This window comes from Scylla paramamosain, chromosome 19, assembly GCF_035594125.1.
Source record: "Scylla paramamosain isolate STU-SP2022 chromosome 19, ASM3559412v1, whole genome shotgun sequence".
NCBI classification, from domain to species: domain Eukaryota; kingdom Metazoa; phylum Arthropoda; class Malacostraca; order Decapoda; family Portunidae; genus Scylla; species Scylla paramamosain.
Window position 1 is genome coordinate 1647501 of NC_087169.1, and position 19559 is coordinate 1667059.

The 19559-nt window shown below is 45.0% G+C and overlaps 1 protein-coding gene and 1 long non-coding RNA gene across 6 annotated transcripts; one reads left to right on the plus strand and one right to left on the minus strand.

Moving 5' to 3' along the window:
* Positions 1-2795: 2795 nt before the first annotated feature.
* Positions 2796-16334, plus strand: LOC135109557 (uncharacterized). Of its 5 annotated transcripts, XM_064020985.1 has the most exons (8): positions 2796-5128; positions 8979-9007; positions 9421-9549; positions 10155-10356; positions 11669-11833; positions 12646-12793; positions 13875-14101; positions 15946-16334. In XM_064020985.1, the coding sequence occupies exon 1, from the start codon at positions 3580-3582 to the stop codon at positions 4888-4890; it is 1311 nt and encodes a 436-aa protein (XP_063877055.1). In that variant the 5' UTR covers positions 2796-3579; the 3' UTR covers positions 4891-5128; positions 8979-9007; positions 9421-9549; positions 10155-10356; positions 11669-11833; positions 12646-12793; positions 13875-14101; positions 15946-16334. The 5 variants fall into 5 exon arrangements, with proteins under 5 accessions (XP_063877055.1, XP_063877056.1, XP_063877058.1 ...); XM_064020986.1 differs by lacking the exon at positions 11669-11833; XM_064020988.1 differs by lacking the exons at positions 13875-14101; positions 15946-16334 and adding an exon at positions 13162-13656.
* On the minus strand, positions 15284-18891 carry LOC135109558 (uncharacterized). The gene is made up of 2 exons (XR_010272752.1): positions 18579-18891; positions 15284-16818 (listed from the first exon to the last, which is right to left on the minus strand). It is a non-coding gene; the product is annotated as an uncharacterized LOC135109558 (long non-coding RNA).
* Between the last annotated feature and the right edge of the window lie 668 nt (positions 18892-19559).

A 19559-nucleotide genomic window follows, 5' to 3' on the forward strand; every position in this document is an offset into this window, starting at 1 on the left:
GAAGGATGGGGGTAAATTGTACCTAGGTTTTTTGGATATAGAGAAAGCTTATGATAGAGTGAACAGAGAAATGTTAGGTAGAGTCTTAGAAAAGATTGGATTGAGTGCAAAGATAGTTAACGTAGTGCAAAGTATGTATGTGGACACAAGAGCTAGATACAGGCTAGGAGACATAGAAACAGACTGGGTGAAGAGTGAGAGAGGAGTTAGGCAGGGCTGTATATTGTCACCAACCCTTTTTAGCCTGTATACAGAGGAGCTAGCAGCCAGGATGAGAAGAATGAATGTAGGGGTAAGTGTGGGGAATGATAAAGTATGTGTGCTCCTTTATGCAGATGATGTAGTTGTTATGAGTGAATCAGCAGATGAGCTTCAAAGTTTGTTGGATGTAGTGGATGGCTATGGTAAAGACTTTGGAGTAAGGTTTAGCAGTGAGAAAAGCAAAGTAATGATTGTGAATAGATCAGAGGATGAAAGTAATGTGGTATGGAGACTTGGAGAGAATGAGTTGAGACAGGTGCAAGAATACAAGTACTTAGGGATGTGGATGAGTCCTAGTGGGTGTGCAAAGGCAAAGAATGAAAAGAGAAGTATGGTAAACCAGTGGGTAGGTCGATTGGGAAGCGCGGCAAGGATGAGAGCAAGTAAGTATGGTGTGTTGAGAGAAGTGTGGAAGAGTGTGGCTGTGCCATGTATAATGTATGGTATGGATGTGATTGCATGGAATGAAAGCGAAATTGATAAGTTAGAAGTGGGCCAGAACAAAGTAGCAAGGATGGCACTGAGTGCACCGAGGTGCACAGCAGTTGAAGCCTTGAGAGGTGACATGGGATGGAGCACCTTCAGAGAAAGACTGACAAAAGCTACACTTAGGTACAAGATTAGGCTTGAGAGAATGGATGATGCAAGAATAGCAAGAAAGGTGTACCTGTGGAATGAAAGTGGAAGCAAATGGAGGAAGAGATGCATGAGAATGACAGACAGGAATGGATTGCAAGTTGTGTGGGCGATAAGAATGGCTGGGAGGAATCAAAATGAGCGTGAATGGGTGGTAACAAGAGGAGGAAGAGTGGGAGCCGAATGGGATGTGAGAAAATGGAAGAATGAGATAGACAAAGAAGTGAAATGTGTGGGACTGAATGAATGGAAGAATGAGATGGAAAGAAAGAAGACCCTGGAATGGTACAAGGAGAAAGAGGCCCCGAGGTATGAAAGGTGGTATGATGGAAGCCTGGGCGGTGATCTTCTCTTCCGAGCGCGAGGCACAGTGTATGGATGTGAATGCAAGGAGTTACAGGTGGTCTGAGTCCCGCAGCAAAGTGTGCCAGATGTGTGACATGGGAGAGGATGAGACGGTGGAACATGTGGTGCTGAAGTGTGTGCAGTATGCCAGAGACAGGAATGAGATGATGCAAGTGATACTGACTGAGTTAGGGCATGATAGGAATGAAAGAGTGGAGAAGACAGGAAAGGAATGGATGGTGTTGTTGCTGGGACTGTGTAGAGAGGCGAATGAAAAGGATGATTGAGGCGGTGAAAGAGTTTCTGGAGAGAATGTGGCGTGCCAGGTGTATGAACAATTAGGATAGAGGATGCTGTTCGTTTCTCTTTTTTTTTCCCCTTTCTACAGGAGTTGCCGATCCAAAGGCCTGGCTCAGGAGTGATCCTGTGCCACCTGTACCATCAAGATCAAGATCAAGACTCTACAAGAAAGAAAGAGGACTGAAAGTAGAGGAGATTGATGTGGGGGAGTGTACAAGTAGTGAGGATGTGCTTGCAGTAAGAGTGGAATGCATGGATGGTCGTGGCAGACCATAGAAGGTGGTACTGGTGGTAGCATACATGACTGTCATGGGTGAAAGAGCAGAGAAGGAAAATAGGAGGAAGTATGACATACTTAAGAAAGTTGTGAGAGAGTATGGAGAGGAGAGAGTGCTAGTTATGGGTGACATGAATGCACATGTGGGAATATTGGGGAACAGGCGAACAGGAATGGTGAAATGCTTGGAGAGTTTGTTGATGAACTGGAGCTGGAAAACCTGAATGTTACTTTGGCTGAGGGGCGTGTGACTTGGAGTGCAAGAGAACAGGAATCGGCAATTGACTACATGTTGGTGAATGGAAGAATGCGTGAAATTGTGTCGCACATGTGGATAGATGAGGATGGTTTGGTTGATATTGTGTCCGATCACAACATGCTGGTTGTGGAGTGCTTGATGCAGGGTGGGAATGAAGTGAAAGTGGCAAGTAAGAGAAAGAAGTGGAGACTGAGAGATGTAGGGTGGGAGAACTTTCAGGTTGATCTGAGTGAGAGAAGCTGGGACGACGAAAGTGTGCATGACGTGGAGCATCTGAATGAGAAACTGGTTGAGGACGTGAGGGGTGCTGCTGAGACCCAGATAGGGTTTGTGAGAGTAGGTAGAAGAAAGAATGTATGTAAACCATGGTGGAATGATGAAATCAGAGCAGCTAGGAAGGAGCAAAAGAGAATGAGTAGACAGTGTAGATGGCTGAGGAAAAAGAGGCCATGAAAGCGATGAGGCAGAGAATGAGTATCAGAATGCATGGGCAGCGTATGTGAAGCAGCAGCGGTTGACAAGACGAATGATAATGAATGCTAAAGTGAAGAGTGAAAGGAGCGTGATTCAATCTTTAAGGGAGAAAGGTATGGAAGGTGGCCGTGAATGGTACAAGTTCATGAGAGGTGAGAATATGTCAGGCAGTGTTGGTGTGGAGAGTCTAAAAGTGGAGGGTGTAGTTATAACAGAGAAGGATGGAATCAGGGAGGCAATCAAAGGGTTCTGGGAAGAAGTAGGTGGGGTAGGTGAGATGTTTAGTGTGAGAGAAGAATGTGTAACACTGGAAAGGAAGAATGCAGATGAACTGGATGAAAGAATCAGTAGGGATGAAGTGGAGAGGTGTGTGAGAAGGCAGAAGAATGGCAAGGCAGCAGGTCCAGATGATATACCCTGTGAGTTCTACAAGAATGGTAGGGAGGTAGTGATAGACAGAATGACTGAGTTATTCAACCGAGTGTGGGATGAAGAGAGAGTGCCAAGAAAGTGGAATGAGAGCCGAGTGTGTCTGTTGCATAAGGGAGGATTTAAGAGTAAGAATGAGCTGAAGAACTACAGGCCAATTGCATTAGTGAATACAATAGGTAAAGTTTTCAGTGCAGTGTTGAATGAGAGACTGTGTAAATGGATTGAGACAGCTGGAGTGCTGGGTGAAGAACATAATGGTTTTCGTAGGGACAGGAGAGCTGAGGACAATATGTTTGTGGTGAATGAAATGATTGAGAAGAAAAAGAAGGATTGGGGTAAATTGTACCTAGGTTTTTTGGATATAGAGAAAGCTTATGATAGAGTGAACAGAGAAATGTTAGGTAGAGTCTTAGAAAAGATTGGACTGAGTGCAAAGATAGTTAACATAGTGCAAAGTATGTATGTGGACACAAGAGCTAGATACAGACTAGGAGACATAGAAACAGACTGGGTGAAGAGTGAGAGAGGAGTTAGGTAGGGCTGTATATTGTCACCAACCCTTTTTAGCCTGTATACAGAGGAGCTAGCAGCCAGGATGAGAAGAATGAATGTAGGGGTAAGTGTGGGGAACGATAAAGTATGTGTGCTTCTTGATCCAGATGACGTAGTTGTTATGAGTGAATCGGCAGATGAGCTTCAAAGTTTGTTGGATGTAGTGGATGGCTATGGTAAAGACTTTGGAGTAAGGTTTAGCAGTGAGAAAAGCAAAGTAATGATTGTGAATAGGTCAGAGGATGAAAGTAATGTGGTATGGAGACTTGGAGAGAATGAGTTGAGACAGGTGCAAGAATACAAGTACTTAGGGATGTGGATGAGTCCCAGTGGGTGTGCAAAGGCAAAGAATGAAAAGATAAGTATGGTAAACCAGTGGGCAGGTCGACTGGGAAGCGCGGCAAGGATGAGAGCAAGTAAGTATGATGTGTTGAGAGAAGTGTGGAAGAGTGTGGCTGTGCCATGTATAATGTATGCTATGGATGTGATTGCGTGGAATGAAAGTGAAATTGATAAGTTAGAAGTGGGCCAGAATAGAGTAGCAAGGATGGCACTGAGTGCACCGAGGTGCACAGCAGTTGAAGCCTTGAGAGGTGACATGGGATGGAGCACCTTCAGAGAAAGACTGACAAAAGCCACACTTAGGTACAAGATTAGGCTTGAGAGAATGGATGATGCAAGAATAGCAAGAAAGGTGTACCTGTGGAATGAAAGTGGAAGCAAATGGAGGAAGAGATGCATGAGAATGACAGACAGGAATGGATTGCAAGTTGTGTGGGCGATAAGAATGGCTGGGAGGAATCAAAATGAGCGTGAATGGGTGGTAACAAGAGGAGGAAGAGTGGGAGCCGAATGGGATGTGAGAAAATGGAAGAATGAGATAGACAAAGAAGTGAAATGTGTGGGACTGAATGAATGGAAGAATGAGATGGAAAGAAAGAAGACCCTGGAATGGTACAAGGAGAAAGAGGCCCCGAGGTATGAAAGGTGGTATGATGGAAGCCTGGGCGGTGATCTTCTCTTCCGAGCGAGGGCACAGTGTATGGATGTGAATGCAAGGAGTTACAGGTGGTCTGAGTCCCGCAGCAAAGTGTGCCAGATGTGTGACATGGGAGAGGATGAGACGGTGGAACATGTGGTGCTGGAGTGTGTGAAGTATGCCAGAGACAGGAATGAGATGATGCAAGTGATACTGACTGAGTTAGGGCATGATAGGAATGAAAGAGTGGAGAAGACAGGAAAGGAATGGATGGTGTTGTTGCTGGGACTGTGTAGAGAGGCGAATGAAAGGATGATTGAGGCAGTAAAAGAGTTTCTGGAGAGAATGTGGCGTGCCAGGTGTATGAACAATTAGGATAGAGGATGCTGTTCGTTTCTCTTTTTTTCCCCTTCTACAGGAGTTGCCGATCCAAAGGCCTGGCTCAGGAGTGATCCTGTGCCACCTGTACCATCAAGATCAAGAGAGAGAGAGAGAGAGAGGCCATGTTTGAGCTAGTTCACTTATCTGTGGTTCCTCTCCCCCTCTCTCTCTCTAATTAGAGCGAAAATGGCGGCGGAGGAGCTCAAGGATGAAGCCAACGACTATTTGAAAAGTAAGAGAGAGAGAGAGAGAGAGAGAGAGAGAGAGAGTGTGTGTGTGTGTGTGTGTGTGTGTGTGTGTGTGTGTGTGTGTGAAGTTCTAGCTCGCTCTGGCTGCCTGATCACACACACACACACGCACGCTCACACTTACTACTTGATCAGTGTTGCACGGCGCCTCTAAGTGTTTCATTAAACCGCTGAAAAAAAAAAAAAGTATTTCAATCCATGTATTTGTGTATTTAAGTGCGCTTGAATGTTGCAGTCTGTTAGTGTGTGATTCTTGTTATCGTTATTGGCCACTAGTGAAGAGGTGGGGTCCCTGGCTTTCGTGGACCCGTCTGGCGTTGCTCCTTGTGCCCCTAACCTAACCTTGCCCTCCCTGGCAACACTGCAAGGAAGATACACCACTGGCAACACTGACAGACGACCCAGCCAACCAGGGACCTCACACGTACACTAGTGGCTGTTATTGATGTGTGTGCGTGTGTGTGTGGGCAATAAGTCAGCTGTTAGTACGTCTTTAAAACAACGCGGTTTTATTATAGTTTAAGCCATTACACACTACGTGGTAATAACCTACCTCATTTTGTTCTCACTATTCACATCATTTCTAATGATTACACCACTTGTCGGAAATTAATAATAACGCCGTGGGCCGTGGGTAGAGATTGGGGACATTAGCTTAAACTATAAATTTACCATTTTTTTTTCACTATTTATTATCTATTGATTCATTTATTGCAATTTTTTGGTTCTTCTTGTTTTGTTGCAGTAATTTACCACAAAGACTTGGTGCACTTGTTGAAGGTGTTACTGGTTGACAAGCACACCATTACATAATTCACTTAAAACATTGACTTCTTTCTATAGCTGTTAGGTTAGGTTAGGTTTGGTTAAGTTAGGTTAGGTTTGGTTAGATTAGGTTAGGTTAAGTTCTGTTAGGTTAGGTTAGGTTAGGTTAAGTTAGGTTAAGTTAGGTTAGGTTCTGTTAGGTTTGGTTAGGTTAGGTTAAGTTCTGTTAGGTTTGGTTAGGTTAGGTTAAGTTCTGTTAGGTTTGGTTAGGTTAGGTTAGGTGCACAACGAGCAATGATGCTGTTAGGTTCAGGGTACAAAAAACATTTACTAGTTATAGTTAGGTTAGGTTAGGTACACAACAAACAACCAAACTCTGGTAGGTACAGGATACAAGAAAGATTTAGGAGTTATAGTTAGCTCTGAACTCCGTCTAGGGAAACAATGCATAGAGGCCAGAAACAGGGCAAATAGGGTACTAGGATTCATTTTTAGGAGGGTTAAAAGTAGAAGGCCGGAAGTAATATTAAAGTTATACTTGGCACTGGTCAGACCTCATCTAGACTACGCTGTGCAGTTCTGGTCCCCACATTACAGGAAAGATATAGGTATATTAGAATCAGTACAGAGGAGAATGACTAAAAGGATACAGGGGATGAGGAGTGTTCCTTATGAGGCGAGGTTGAAGCTGTTAAATTTATGTCGTTTAGAGACACAGAGGTTAAGAGGGGACCTGATGGAAGTCTTTAAGTGGTATAGGGGCTACAACAAGGGGGCAAATTCAATCTTAGACCAGCAGCCAGGACAGAACAAGAGGTAACGGGCACAAGGTTGAAAATTTAGGTTTAGGAAAGAGATGGGGAGGAATTGGTTCTCAAATAGTGTGGCAGATGAGTGGAACGGACTCAGCAATCAGGCTGTTAGTGGCGAGTCTTAGGGAGCTCTGAGAGATTAGACTGGGTGGTGATTGGAGAGGACAGCTGGAGATTGGCAGGCCTATTTCACACAGGGACTGCCACGTGTAGGCCTACTGGCTTGTTGCACCTCACCTTAATAGTCTTGTTATACTTGTGAATTGAAAGTATTGGATTTCTTTAATATATTACTAATGCAAGTATTAAAAACGTGGGGGCTTTGATGTTTACGATATAAGGAGATAAGCATGTTTTGTGGTGTGTTGTGTGGTTAAATGCTATGTTTGTTAAACTCAACCTTCCTTTCAGTTGTAGCTATTAAATGTTTTGGTTGTGTTAAGTTTGGTTTGGTTAGGTTAGGTGTGTGTGTGTGTGTGTGTGTGTGTGTGTGTGTGTGTGTGTTATTTCTAAGCTTTTATTGGTACAAATATTTCAAGCTGTGTTTTGTTTGTTGTAATAAACACACTCCATGTCTTTTTGTGATGCCCAGCCCTTCAGGAAGTAAACAGTTCACAGAGGGAAGCCACAGAACGCCTCACTTCTCATCTCTCTAAAATTTGTGATTGGTGCAGAGCAAACTTGGTATTGTTCAGTGGCTCAAAAAGTCAATTCCACCACCTATCAGCTGGACACAACCTTCCAGACAACTCTCCCTTCTTCTTCAGTGACACTCAACTGACCCCCTCTTCCACACTGAACATCCTCGGTCTGTCCTTTGCTTATAATCTGAACTGGAAGCTTCACATCTCTTCTCTAGCTAAAACAGTTTCTGTGAAGTTAGGCGTTCTGAGACGTCTCCACCAGTTTTTCTCACCCCCCCCCAGCTGCTAACTCTGTACAAGGGGCCTTATCCGTCCATGTATGGAGTGTGTATGGAGCTTCACGTGTCTGGGGGGCTCCACTCATGCCACTCTGCCACACACGGTGGAGTCAAAAGCTTTTCGTCTCATCAACTCCTCTCTCTCTCTCTCTCTCTCTCTCTCTCTCTCTCTCTCTCTCTCTCTCTCTCTCTCTCTCTCTCTCTCTCTCTCTCTCTCTCTCTCTCTCTCTCTCTCTCTCTCTCTCTCTCTCTCTCTCTCTCTCTCTCTCTCTCTCTCTCTCTCACCACTGTTCTGTCCACCTCTCTAATGCAAGAGTTAACCAGTATTCTCAATCATTCATCCCTTTCTGTGGTAAACTCTGGAAGTCCCTGCCTGCTTCTGTACCTCCACCTTCCTGTGACTTGAACTCCTTCACGAGGGAGGCTTCAACACACTTACCCTTCAAATTTTGACCACTGCTTGGGACTCTTGTATGGGACTAGCATCTCAGTGGCTTTTCTTTATTTTATTGAATTTTTGTTGCCCTTGGCCTGTATCTCTTGTACATTAAAAAATATTAAAGAGATTGTGTCTGTCTGTCTGTATGAATTTTTGATTATTTCTTGTGTAGTAGTAGTAGTAGTAGTATTTATCATTGTCTATCTTATCGCAATCAGATCAACTAAATTTCTCTCTCTCTCTCTCTCTCTCTCTCTCTCTCTCTCTCTCTCTCTCTCTCTCTCTCTCTCTCTCTCTCTCTCTCTCTCTCTCCTATAATATACTTTTAAAAACATTGTTCTTCTTCTTCTTCTTCTTCTTCTTCTTCTTCTTCTTCTTCTTCTTCTTCTTCTTCTTCTTCTTCTTCTTCTTCTTCTTCTTCTTCTTCTTCTTCTTCTTCTTCTTCTTCTTCTTCTTGCTCCACCACCACCACGGCCAAAATAATAATAATAATAATAATAATAATAGTAATAATAATAATAATAATAATAATAATAGTAATGAGAGCAGCAGACAGGCCGTAGTGCGAGATGAACCAGGTGGGAGGCTTCATAGGGCCCAGGGACACAGCCAGGGACACTCACCAAATCCTCAGGGTCATTAATCAGGGCACCACAAGAAATAACTCATTCAACACACACTGAACGGGGATAACTACTACTACTACTACTACTACTACTACTACTACTACTACTACTACTACTACTACTACTACTACTTCTACTACTACTACTACTACTACTACTACTACTACTACTACTACTACAAGACGAGTGTGTGAATGGCTTCCTGCATCAGCCCTTGTGTTCTTTATAATAATCGTAATACTAATACTGATATTTTCTTTTTCTTTTCAGAATTAAGAAAATTGAAGCCTCTCAGACATGTAAGTATACGACTACTCTTACTACTACTACTACTACTACTACTACTACTACTACTACTACTACTACTACTACTACTACTACTACTACTACTACTCTACCACCACCACCACTACCACCCACCCACCCACCCACCAAAACACACACACACACACACGCAGAGAGAGAGAGAGAGAGAGAGAGAGAGAGTCAGTTTCCTTTAAAGTGAGTGAGAGAGAGGGAGTGTGTGAACAAGCTCTGTGTACGTGTGTGTATATACAAAGAAACACACACACACACATTCTCTCTCTCTCTCTCTCTCTCTCTCTCTCTCTCTCTCCTTTTCCTTCCTTGGTCTCTTTTTCCTTATAATTATCTCCTCCTCCTCCTCCTGTTTGTTTTGTCAGTCTTTCCTTATCAATTGTTGTGTTTGCAGGAACAAAGAAGAGCAATTCTTGACAAACAGGCAAACAAACAAACAAACAAACAAGGACAGCGTTGAGTCTCGCAGGTCACGCCAGCCTCTCGGAAACTGTTGCTTGCTTCACCTGGCAATTGTGAACCAGTAAGTCAATTCTTGCTTCGCTTTGCTGAGGTTACCTTACCTTACCTTAGGTTATGGTTAGGTTAGGTTAGGTTATGGTTAGGTTAAGTTAATTTAGGTTAGGTTAGGTTATGGTTTGGTTAGGTTAAGTTAAAAGTTTGGTTTGGTAAAGTTATGTTGGATTAGGTCAAGTTAGGTTAGGTTAGGTCAGGTCAGGTTAGCTTAGGTCAGGTTAGGATAGGTGAGGTTAGGTTAGGTTAGGGTATGGTGCAAGAAGTAAAGGGGATGGCAGTGTTGGTTGAAGGTGCAAATTTAGCAGGATAACTAAGGTGATGCTATAAGAAAATGACAAAAGGTGTTTTTTGATGCATTTGTACCACAGGTGATGCGTTGACCTAGCCTGACCCACCCCTAACCTAACCTCACCTCACCTAAACAAACCTAACACAACAAAATCTAAAGCAACCTAACCTAACTTAACCTAACTTAAACTAATCTAACTTAACCTCTCTCTCTCTCTCTCTCTCTCTCTCTCTCTCTCTCTCTCTCTCTCTCTCTCTCTCTCTCTCTCTCTCTCTCTCTCTCTCTCTCTCTCTCTCTCTCTCTCTCTCTCTCTCTCTCCTCAGCCAAGCAAAAACCGAGCCACCCTATTGATCGACAGGGGATCACCATCAGCCCTCCCATTGGCCCAGAGCTTCATGGATTGTGATTGGACGGCTGGCTGGCTGACCTGACTTGACCTGACCTCAACTGAGCCAGCATGATTTATGTTTTCCTCGTTGACACGGGCACCATGATGACCTTTGACATGAACCTGGCACTAGAGAGGTAGGCAGAGAGAGAGAGAGAGAGAGAGAGAGTTTGTTTACTGTTGATAAAAGTGCAATATAAAACACATCAAAGCACACACAAGTGCCATTATATCTGTGGTAGTAGTAGCAGTAGTAGTAGTAATAATAATAATAATAATAATAATAATAATAATAATAATAATAATAATAATAATAATATTTGGTTTATTCATTTTGTGCAGTGTTGAGGTGGTGAAGGGTGCAATACACAATGTTGTCAAGGTGCCCCCAGACAAGCAGATCAGTATTGCCAGATAGCTTACCTTAGCTTAGGTTAAGTTTGGTTAGCTTAAGGTTCTTCCAAACTGGTGTGTATATCCTGTTGTGTGTGTGTGTGTGTGTGTGTGTGTGTGTGTGTGTGTGTGTGTGTGTGTGTGCCTTGCTGGGGCCAAACAAGACAAGCTTTTCTGTGAGGTGTGGACGGACAGGAGGGGCACGAGTGACGGTCCTGTGGGTCCTGGCACGGGCAGCACTGGGTGGCGGCCGTCACGTGGCTTGGTGCGGGAGAGACTCCTGGGCAGTGAGAGGGATGGCAGAGGGGCTGGCAGAGTGAGGGTGCACCAGTAGACACATCCTGCCTGACTGTGGTGCACAACAAACTCACCAGTGACAAGGCTGTGTGTCCCTTGGCTGGTGAGGCAAGGCACGCTGGCTGGAGCCGGCGAGGGAGAGGCAGCCTGCGCCAGGAGACTGACTGACTGACTGATTGATGGACTGACTGACTGACTGACTGACTGACTGACTGACGAACTGACTGATGGACTGACTGACTGACTGACTGACTGACTGACTGACTGACTGACTGACTGACTGACTGACTGATGGACTGACTGACTAACTGACTGACTGACTGACTGACTGACTGTGTGTGCCTGTGTGGGGCAATTCAGGCTGCGCAGTGTGTGTGTGTGTGTCTGTGTGTGTGTGTGTGTGTGTGTGTGTGTGTGTGTGTGGCAGTGTCTGGGATGCCTCCCCTCTTCAGCTTGTCAGCTCTGCCTGGCTCATTGTCACACGTGAGTCACTCTGGCAGTCTTGTTGTACTTGTCATGCTTGATATTTGCTTGTTTGTGTTTTTGTATTGATTTTTGTTTTATTTTTGTTGTTTATTGTTAATGTTTTGTGAGTTGTGTTAGTGTTTGATGTTGTTTGTTGTATTTGTAGTGTTGCTGTGTGCCTATTGCTTGTTTGCGAGGTGACAGTGGTTAGTGTGTGTGTGTGTGTGTGTGTGTGTGTGTGTGTGTGTGTGTGTGTGTGTGTGTTACTACTACTACTACTACTACTGTCAACAGGTGCTGCTGGCCTCTGGGGGGTGAAACACTGGACTCCTGCAAGCGGGTGTGTCATTACTCGGCCGACACAGACATGTCCTCCATCTTTCTGTTCTCCAAGGTGGCCATTGAGGGAGCAGCCCCCCAACCCCCTCTGTGCAGTCTGGCAGGGACGGCAACCTCAGGGTAGGTGGTGGTGGTGGTGGTGGTGGTGAAGGGTTGAGAATGGTGGCTGACTCTTGCAGTGGCGAGGCAGGCAGGTGCAGCAAGCCAGCAGGCCTACACGTGGCAGGCCCTGCACAAGACACGCCTGCCTGTCTCTGCCTGCCGGCCCTGTCTGTGCACCTGGCAGCCTTCCTCCACAGCTCCCTGATGACTCCCCACTCACCACCACTGGCAGCCTTCTTGCTGACGCTGCTCCATTCACCCACCACTCTCTTCCACACACACACACTTCCTTCCTGTCTCTTTCCTTAATTTTTGAAGCCCCAGTCTGCCACCTGTCGTCCTGCCCACCAATCCCCAGTGCACTGGCTGCGTTCCCCTCGCCGTGACCCTTGTGCCACTGGAAGACTTGTGTCAGGGCCCTCTTCACCTCCAACCCCTCCCCCCCAGAGTGTCAGCAGGGCAGCCTCAGTGTGTTGTGGTGGGCAGCAGCAGCAGCAGCACTCATCCCTTCATCCTTGTGGTCACTCTCCCTGTGCTGGCCGTACCACCCCAGGCTGCAGCCCTCCCCACTGACCTCTCATCTTCCTGGCTGACCTCACCTCTGACCACTGCCAAATACAACTTTTTCTCCTTGATATTCTGTTATTTTAGTGTGTGTGTGTGTGTGTGTGTGTGTGTGTGTGTGTGTGTGTGTGTGTGTGTGTGTGTGTGTGTGTTTTTGTTTGTTTGTTTGTTTGTTTATTCAGCTTTATTTTATTGAACTACTACTACTACTACTACTACTACTACTACTACTACTACTACTACTACTACTACTACTACTGTTGCAGGCACAGGTGGAGGGGTGCCTCAACATGCCAGCCACCTACAACAGTGTGGTGGCGCGGACACAGTTAGCACAGCAGTTTTACGAGCACGCCAGTGAGGTCACCAGAATGTGCCGCCAACTTGTTCACAACCAGCATCTGCAGCAACAAGGTCAGGTCGGGTTAGGTCAGGTTAGGTTAGGTTAAGTTAGGTTTTTTAAATGTGAATGTTGTTAGTGTGTCAAAATGAAGGTCACGGGGTTCTGAAGGTCACAGGGGGTTCTGAAGGTCACAGGGGGTTCTGAAGGTCACAGGAGGAAAGTAGAAGAAGAGGAAAGGTAGAGAGGAAGAAAGAGAAAAAGATGAAGAAGAGAAGAGGGAACCAAGAGGAAGAAGAGATAATTGTTATGAATTTCTCTCTCTCCTTCTCTTCCTCTTTCTTTCCTCTGTCCATTACTACTACTACTACTACTACTACTACTACTACTACTACTACTACTACTACTACTACAACTACAACTACTACTACTACTACTGCAGGCTGGGCAGTAGCAGTAGGCAACTTGGAAGATGTTGTGGCAGCCTTCAGAGCAAGACATGATGCATTCCAGCAAAACTTTGTAATCTCAGTGGCCAGGAGGAGAAGGTGTGTGTGTGTGTGTGTGTGTGTGTGTGTGTGTGTGTGTGTGTGTGTGTGTGTGTGTCAAGGTTGGAGGAGAGGTGGAGGGAACATGAAGGAAGGTCTGCGAGGGAGGAGAAGCCTGGAGGTAACTTGTGGGAGATATGGAGGAGAGAAGAGAGGTTGGTGGAGGGAAAAATGTGTGGTTGTCATGTCAGACTATCTAACAAAAGCACTATTTTAATCATGAAGCAAGTGTTGCAGGATAGTCAGGATTGGAGGAAAGATGGAGGGAGCATGGAGGAAGGTCTGTGAGGGAGGAGAAGCCTGGAGATAACTTGTGGAGGGAGATATGGAGGAAAGAAGAGAGGGAGGTGGAGAGAATGTCTTGCATATTTTTTTATTATTTACAAGTTTCTCCTACAGTTGTGTGTGACTCTTTACTCTTCCTGGCAACTCACCAATGGGGAGAGGAGGAGGAGGAAGATGGGGAGGAGGAGGAGGAGGAGAAGAGAGGAGAGAGGAGGAAAGAGATAGAAAAATGGTTTTAGTGTGTGTGTGTGTGTGTGTGTGTGTGTGTGTGTGTGTGTGTCACTACTACTACTACTACTACTACTACTACTACTACTTACAGTTTTGAAGAGGACCTGAAGCTACTGGCAAGGATTCCAGTCTTCCCTGAACTCTTGGGGAAGACACAAGAGGAAGAGGAAGAGGAGGAAGCTGGGAAGAAGAGGAGGACAAGCACAGCACAGAAGAAAGAGGAGGAGGAAGAGAAGGAAGAGGAGGAGGAGGAGGAGGAGGAAGAGGAAGAGCATGAGAAGGAGAAGAGGGCAGGAGAAGAAGGAGAAAAAAGAGAAAGTAAGTTGTTGTTTTTGTTGTTGTTGCTGTTGTAAATAAAAATTGTTGATATTCTCTCTCTCTCTCTCTCTGTCTGACAGTGAGAGTAAGTAAGTGTCACTGCTGGACTGGATCAGCGCCAAGGACAGCCAAAGTGATGTCAGACATTGCCCAACTCTGCTGCAGAGGACTGGCCCAGCTGTGTGTGTGTGTGTGTGTGTGTGTGTGTGTGTGTGTGTGTGTGCACCAGGGTGTCAGGTATTCACACCCAATTCTTGCTGCATAATTGTATTTCTGCAGGATTGAATCAAGTTTGTAATCTTGCATTGTTTAACAAGTTGAGTTCTCAAATTTGTCTTTAATCTGGCTCCCCCTCCCCCTGTGTTAGAATATTGCATGTTTCCAAGGCCACAGGAACACTTAGACGGGTTCTGAAGTGTTTTCTGTCACTAATGCAGAAATGTTGTTAATCTGTCACTGCAACTGTAAAAACACCCTTGAAAACCTGCGTCACTTCAACTAAAGCCTTATAAAAGAATGTTTCTCCTGTCAGTACTACAGAAATGTTGTTAATCTGTCACTGCAACTGTAAAAACACCCTTGAAAACCCGAGTCACTTCAACTAAAGCCTTATAAAACAATGTTTCTCCTGTCAGTAATGCAGAAATGTTGTTAATCTGTCACTGCAACTGTAAAAACTCCCTTGAAAACCTGCATCATTTCAGCTACAGCCTTTTAAGAGTGTTTCTCCTGTGAGTAATGCAGAAATGTTGATCCGTCACTGTAACCGTAAAAACACCCTTGAAAACCCACATCACTTCAACTCCAGCCTTTTAAAAGAATGTTTCCCCTGTCAGTAATGCAGAAATGTTGTTAATCTGTCACTACAACTGTAAAAACACCCTTGAAAACCCACTTCACTTGAACTAAAAACACACACACAAACACACAGCACTAGTACTGCTGTTGCCACACAGATCAGTGAGGGGCTGCTGGAACAAGTGGGGCAAGAGGTCAGTGCTGTGCTTCCAGAGGCAGACCAGCCACAGATGAATGCTTGACTCACCATACTCATCATCAACCTGTGTCCTGTACTTTGTGTATAATATCTGAGTCTTGAATCTAATACACTCCTCACTGTTCACTTGTACATGTTGAGCCTCACTACATTCACGCAGGTCGGAACAAAATTAAGTTTGTCCATTTTGTGTGTCCATTCTTTATTGTGGCCATTGTACAAGATGCAGCGTTTGTGTATGTTATGCTGTGTGTGTGTGTGTGTGAGGGGGTCACTTATTGGTGAGGGACTGTGGGGAGTCACTGGGTTTGTAAGCATACTGTGGGGGGACATACTGTGGCACTGTGGGCTGAGGTGAGGTGAGGTGAGGTGAGGTGAGAGAGAGAGAGAGAGAGAGAGAGAGAGAGAGAGAGAGAGAGAGAGAGAGAGAGAGAGAGAGAGAGAGAGGGGGGAGGGGGCAGCATGAGTGAAACAAAGCAGATGTTGTTGATTGTTGATGATGCAGGGGAGAGGTGTTGTTGTTATTCAGTGTTCTTCATTGCACGAGATGTTGTTGTTGTTGTTGTTATTGATTGGCAACCAAGCCTGGCTGGCGTGGGCCTTGTCATGTGGCCCACAGGTAATTCTTAGTGGTCAGTCTATCGGTGAGTACAGCTGAGCGCTGCCTGATTGCACGAGAGGTATTGTTCATAGTTGTTCATTGTAGGTGAGGGAAGACAGTATGTTGAGGGAAGGCAGCAGCTGTGGAGGAGTGAACAGCTGCACCACTGACAGCAGCAGCAGCAGCACTGCTGAATACTTCTACTACCACTACTAACTACTGCTGATGTTTTTCTCCTCCTCCCAGCACAGCAGCAGACTCGGGTACTGTTACAGCTCTGCTCCCTCCTACAGGACACGTTCCCATCACCTTCACGTCCTGGACACGTGCACAAACTTGTGCCTGGGCAGTCTCACTGCAGCAACTGCCAGTGCTGTGGCTGGGTGGCAGGAGGGAGGGACAAGCTGGCCACCCTCTCTGTCACCACCTGCTGGGGAAAGACCACCATTATCATCATCATCTTTGTTTTCCTTTTTTTGTTTTCTTTCACAATTTACAAGGAATATTAACAGTTTGTTTTGTTAGTGTTGTCTGTTTGTTATTAAATGATGTGTTGATTGTGTTGTTGTTGTTTATGTGTTAGTTGTTGTTGTGTTTTGTATGTGTGACTGATGAATAAAGGCAGTCCACACTTACAGGTGTTTGTTTGCACCTCAACTCTACACAAGAATAATGGGCTGGATAGATGTATTACTATTATTATTGTTATTATTATTATTATTATTATTATTATTATTAGTGTATAATTACCAGTATATTTCAACAAATGCTGGAACTACTACTACTACTACTATACTACTAAAAATATATAATCCAGGAGCTCTACTAGCATTTTTACTACTATACTGAACATTGCTATCAATTCTACCACCACCACCACTCCTCAACTTGCTCATCCTGTCCCTGCACCCTGGCCAGCTGCTGGAGGAGGAGGCCCCGGTGACACTGGGTGAGGTAGAAGGTGGATGCCATTTCCTCCTCCTCCTCCTCCTGCTGCTGCTGCTGCTGCTGCTGCTGCTGCTGCTGCTGCTGTAGCTGTTGCAGCTGGTGCTGTGTGGCTCTGGGGGTCCCTCACAGACAATGTAGCACTCACCACACACAGCCCACCAATTATCTCCTCTGCAATAGTGATGAGAGGTTACATTAAAGTAGGTTACCACTTAAAAGGCTTAGAGACACTTAGAAATACCCCCAAAAAAAAAAAAAATAAATAAATAAATAAAGACAAAGAAAGGTTAGGTTGGGTTGTGTTAACACTCAAAATGGCAACAAAAATACAGTTTGATTGGATATGGGAAGAGGAAGAAAAAGAACAGGCAAATATAAAATGAGAGAGAGAGAGAGAGAGAGAGAGAGAGAAAAGTAGGCGAGTAAAATAGCAGGTGTAACAATAATGAAGTGCCTCCCTCCTTGACTTGGGACAGTGAAGGTGGTAACAGGCCCTGCCACCATCTCAAACCACCACCTTTCATCACCACTTGTTACTTTCAAGCCACCAGCGCATACGCATTACCTTCATTCCCTATTAAGTTGAACACCTAAATACTACTAATGCCACCACCACCACCACCACCACACATCAGTCAATTAATGAATAAAACCAATACTTCCCGTTCTTGTAGTTTTCATATGTAATGAAACAATGGAGGCAGGAATCACGTCGGCAGACAGACACAGATTGCTCTCTCCACCAGTCCCCCATCAACAGATTGACTGACTGAAAGACAGACAGACAGACACACAGGCTGCTCTCTCCACCAGTCCCCCATCAACAGATTGACTGACTGACTGACTGAAAGACAGACAGACAGACAGACACAGGCTGCTCTCTCCACCAGTCCTCCATCAACAGACTGACTGTTTGATTGATTGAAAGACGGACAGACAGACAGCCTGCTCGTATTTATTTGCTCAACTTTTGAACTTTCTTAACTGCAATCTCAGTCATCTAATTTTCATTATCAAAGAGTCAATAACGTTAAAATTTAGCCTCATTTACTAATATTACTCTCTCTCTCTCTCTCTCTCTCTCTCTCTCTCTCTCTCTCGCTGATGTCACATCACACAGGTCATTATATAGATGGAGTTGTTTAAATAAACACTCATTTTCCAATAGAATTAATTTTGTATTGTAAGTTTACATCAATGGTGCAATAATAGTAATCAAAAGCACAGATTTCTACCTTTCATTACGTGGAGCTTCGATCTCAAATAAAAACCATTATATATTAAATCAGATAAGGTAACAGCCACCTGGAACACGAGGAGCAGGGAAGAGCAGGCGAGGAAGAGTGGGGAGAGGGTGGCAGGCAGGGGAGGAAGGGAGCGGGATGTGAGGGGAGGGGAGGGGAGGGGAGAGAAGGAAAGTCTGAAACAGGGAGGTGAAACAAGTGAACGAGTGACACCAGTTTGCTTGTTACAGGAGTATACACGCACACACACACACACACACACACACGAACATCTCCCTATAAACCTTGACAACCGTAGCATCACCACCACCACCACCACCCCAGCCCTCAACCGCACCCAGCAACCACAACACCGTTAAGTCCGATATCCCTACCACTATTACACAACCACCACCATCCCCAACAATCACAACCACCTTCACCACAAGCCAGTCACTTTCACCATCACTACCAACACTCTTCCACCAACATTCCACACCCCCCCACCGCAACTACCACCACCATCACCCTAGTTAGGCAACCACTTCCATCCTCTACAACCACACACATACCAAACACCACCACAACCACCACCTTGACCCAGTCACGTCTGCCATAGCCACCTCCACCTCCCCCTTCCACCATCCTACTCTCCACATCTCTCTTCCACTATCCACTCCTCCCTATCTACCACCAGGCCATACTCACATCCACCTCTCCCTCCACCAGAACACGCCCGCTGAGAAAAGATGCAACACCACCTCACCGCTGCAACACAACCGGAGACCCATCACATCCCGTCAGCGGGCGCAGGGCGAATGGCTGAGGAGACGGCGAGGAGAGAGTATCACGTGACTTGAATACTTGGTGCTGATTGGTCGAGGCTGTGCTGAGGTAATTGTCACTCAGAACAGAGCCGCACTCATAATACTGCTTGTAGTGATAAAAAAAGAAAAGAAAAATTAATCACGGTTATATTAGCAGTAGAAGACACCAATACACCGTGAGGCAAGAAGTAAGAACAAATGAAAGATACATCAGTTTTACGAAGAGTAAGAAAGAAAACGGAAAAAAATAGAACGCTCTGATTGGCTGACGGGAAGCAGGCCATCACTACAGCTTTCGTATTTATTGAGGCTTATATAGACTTTAAGTAGTGACTTGAGACTAATAAAATAACGTAGTACATGTAGTGAGGATGTTTTTACCAATGAGAGACAGGCTAATGCTACGAAAAAAAAAAGAAAGATACATTAGAGTCATTGGGGGAATGTAGTAAGGCAGTCTCAGGTATCATAAATGCACTTGTTTTTCATGAAGACGGGTTAAGTGCCTGTATTCTGAAAAGCTTTGCTCTCACACCAGACTGTTTTCAAAGGCCACAATGATGATCACACGGGTTTTCAAGACTGCTTTTCCCTTTGATGGTGTAGAAACCTTACCAGTCTGTCACGAGGACCGAAGAAACATCCTTAAAACCCGTGTAATTTGTACTACAGCCTCTTGAAAGTATTCGGATGCGGGCAGAAATGTTTCCGGATACTGTGTAGGGTCTGTATAGACATCTGTTGTGTTTTGCTTTACTCTGCGAGAAATTAATGTGTAAGTTGTGTGATGCGGGAACAGCTAGCCTGGGTGGACCTCCCCTCCTTTCTTGTTCCTCGGCTCGCTACGTACTGGGGTGGCGCC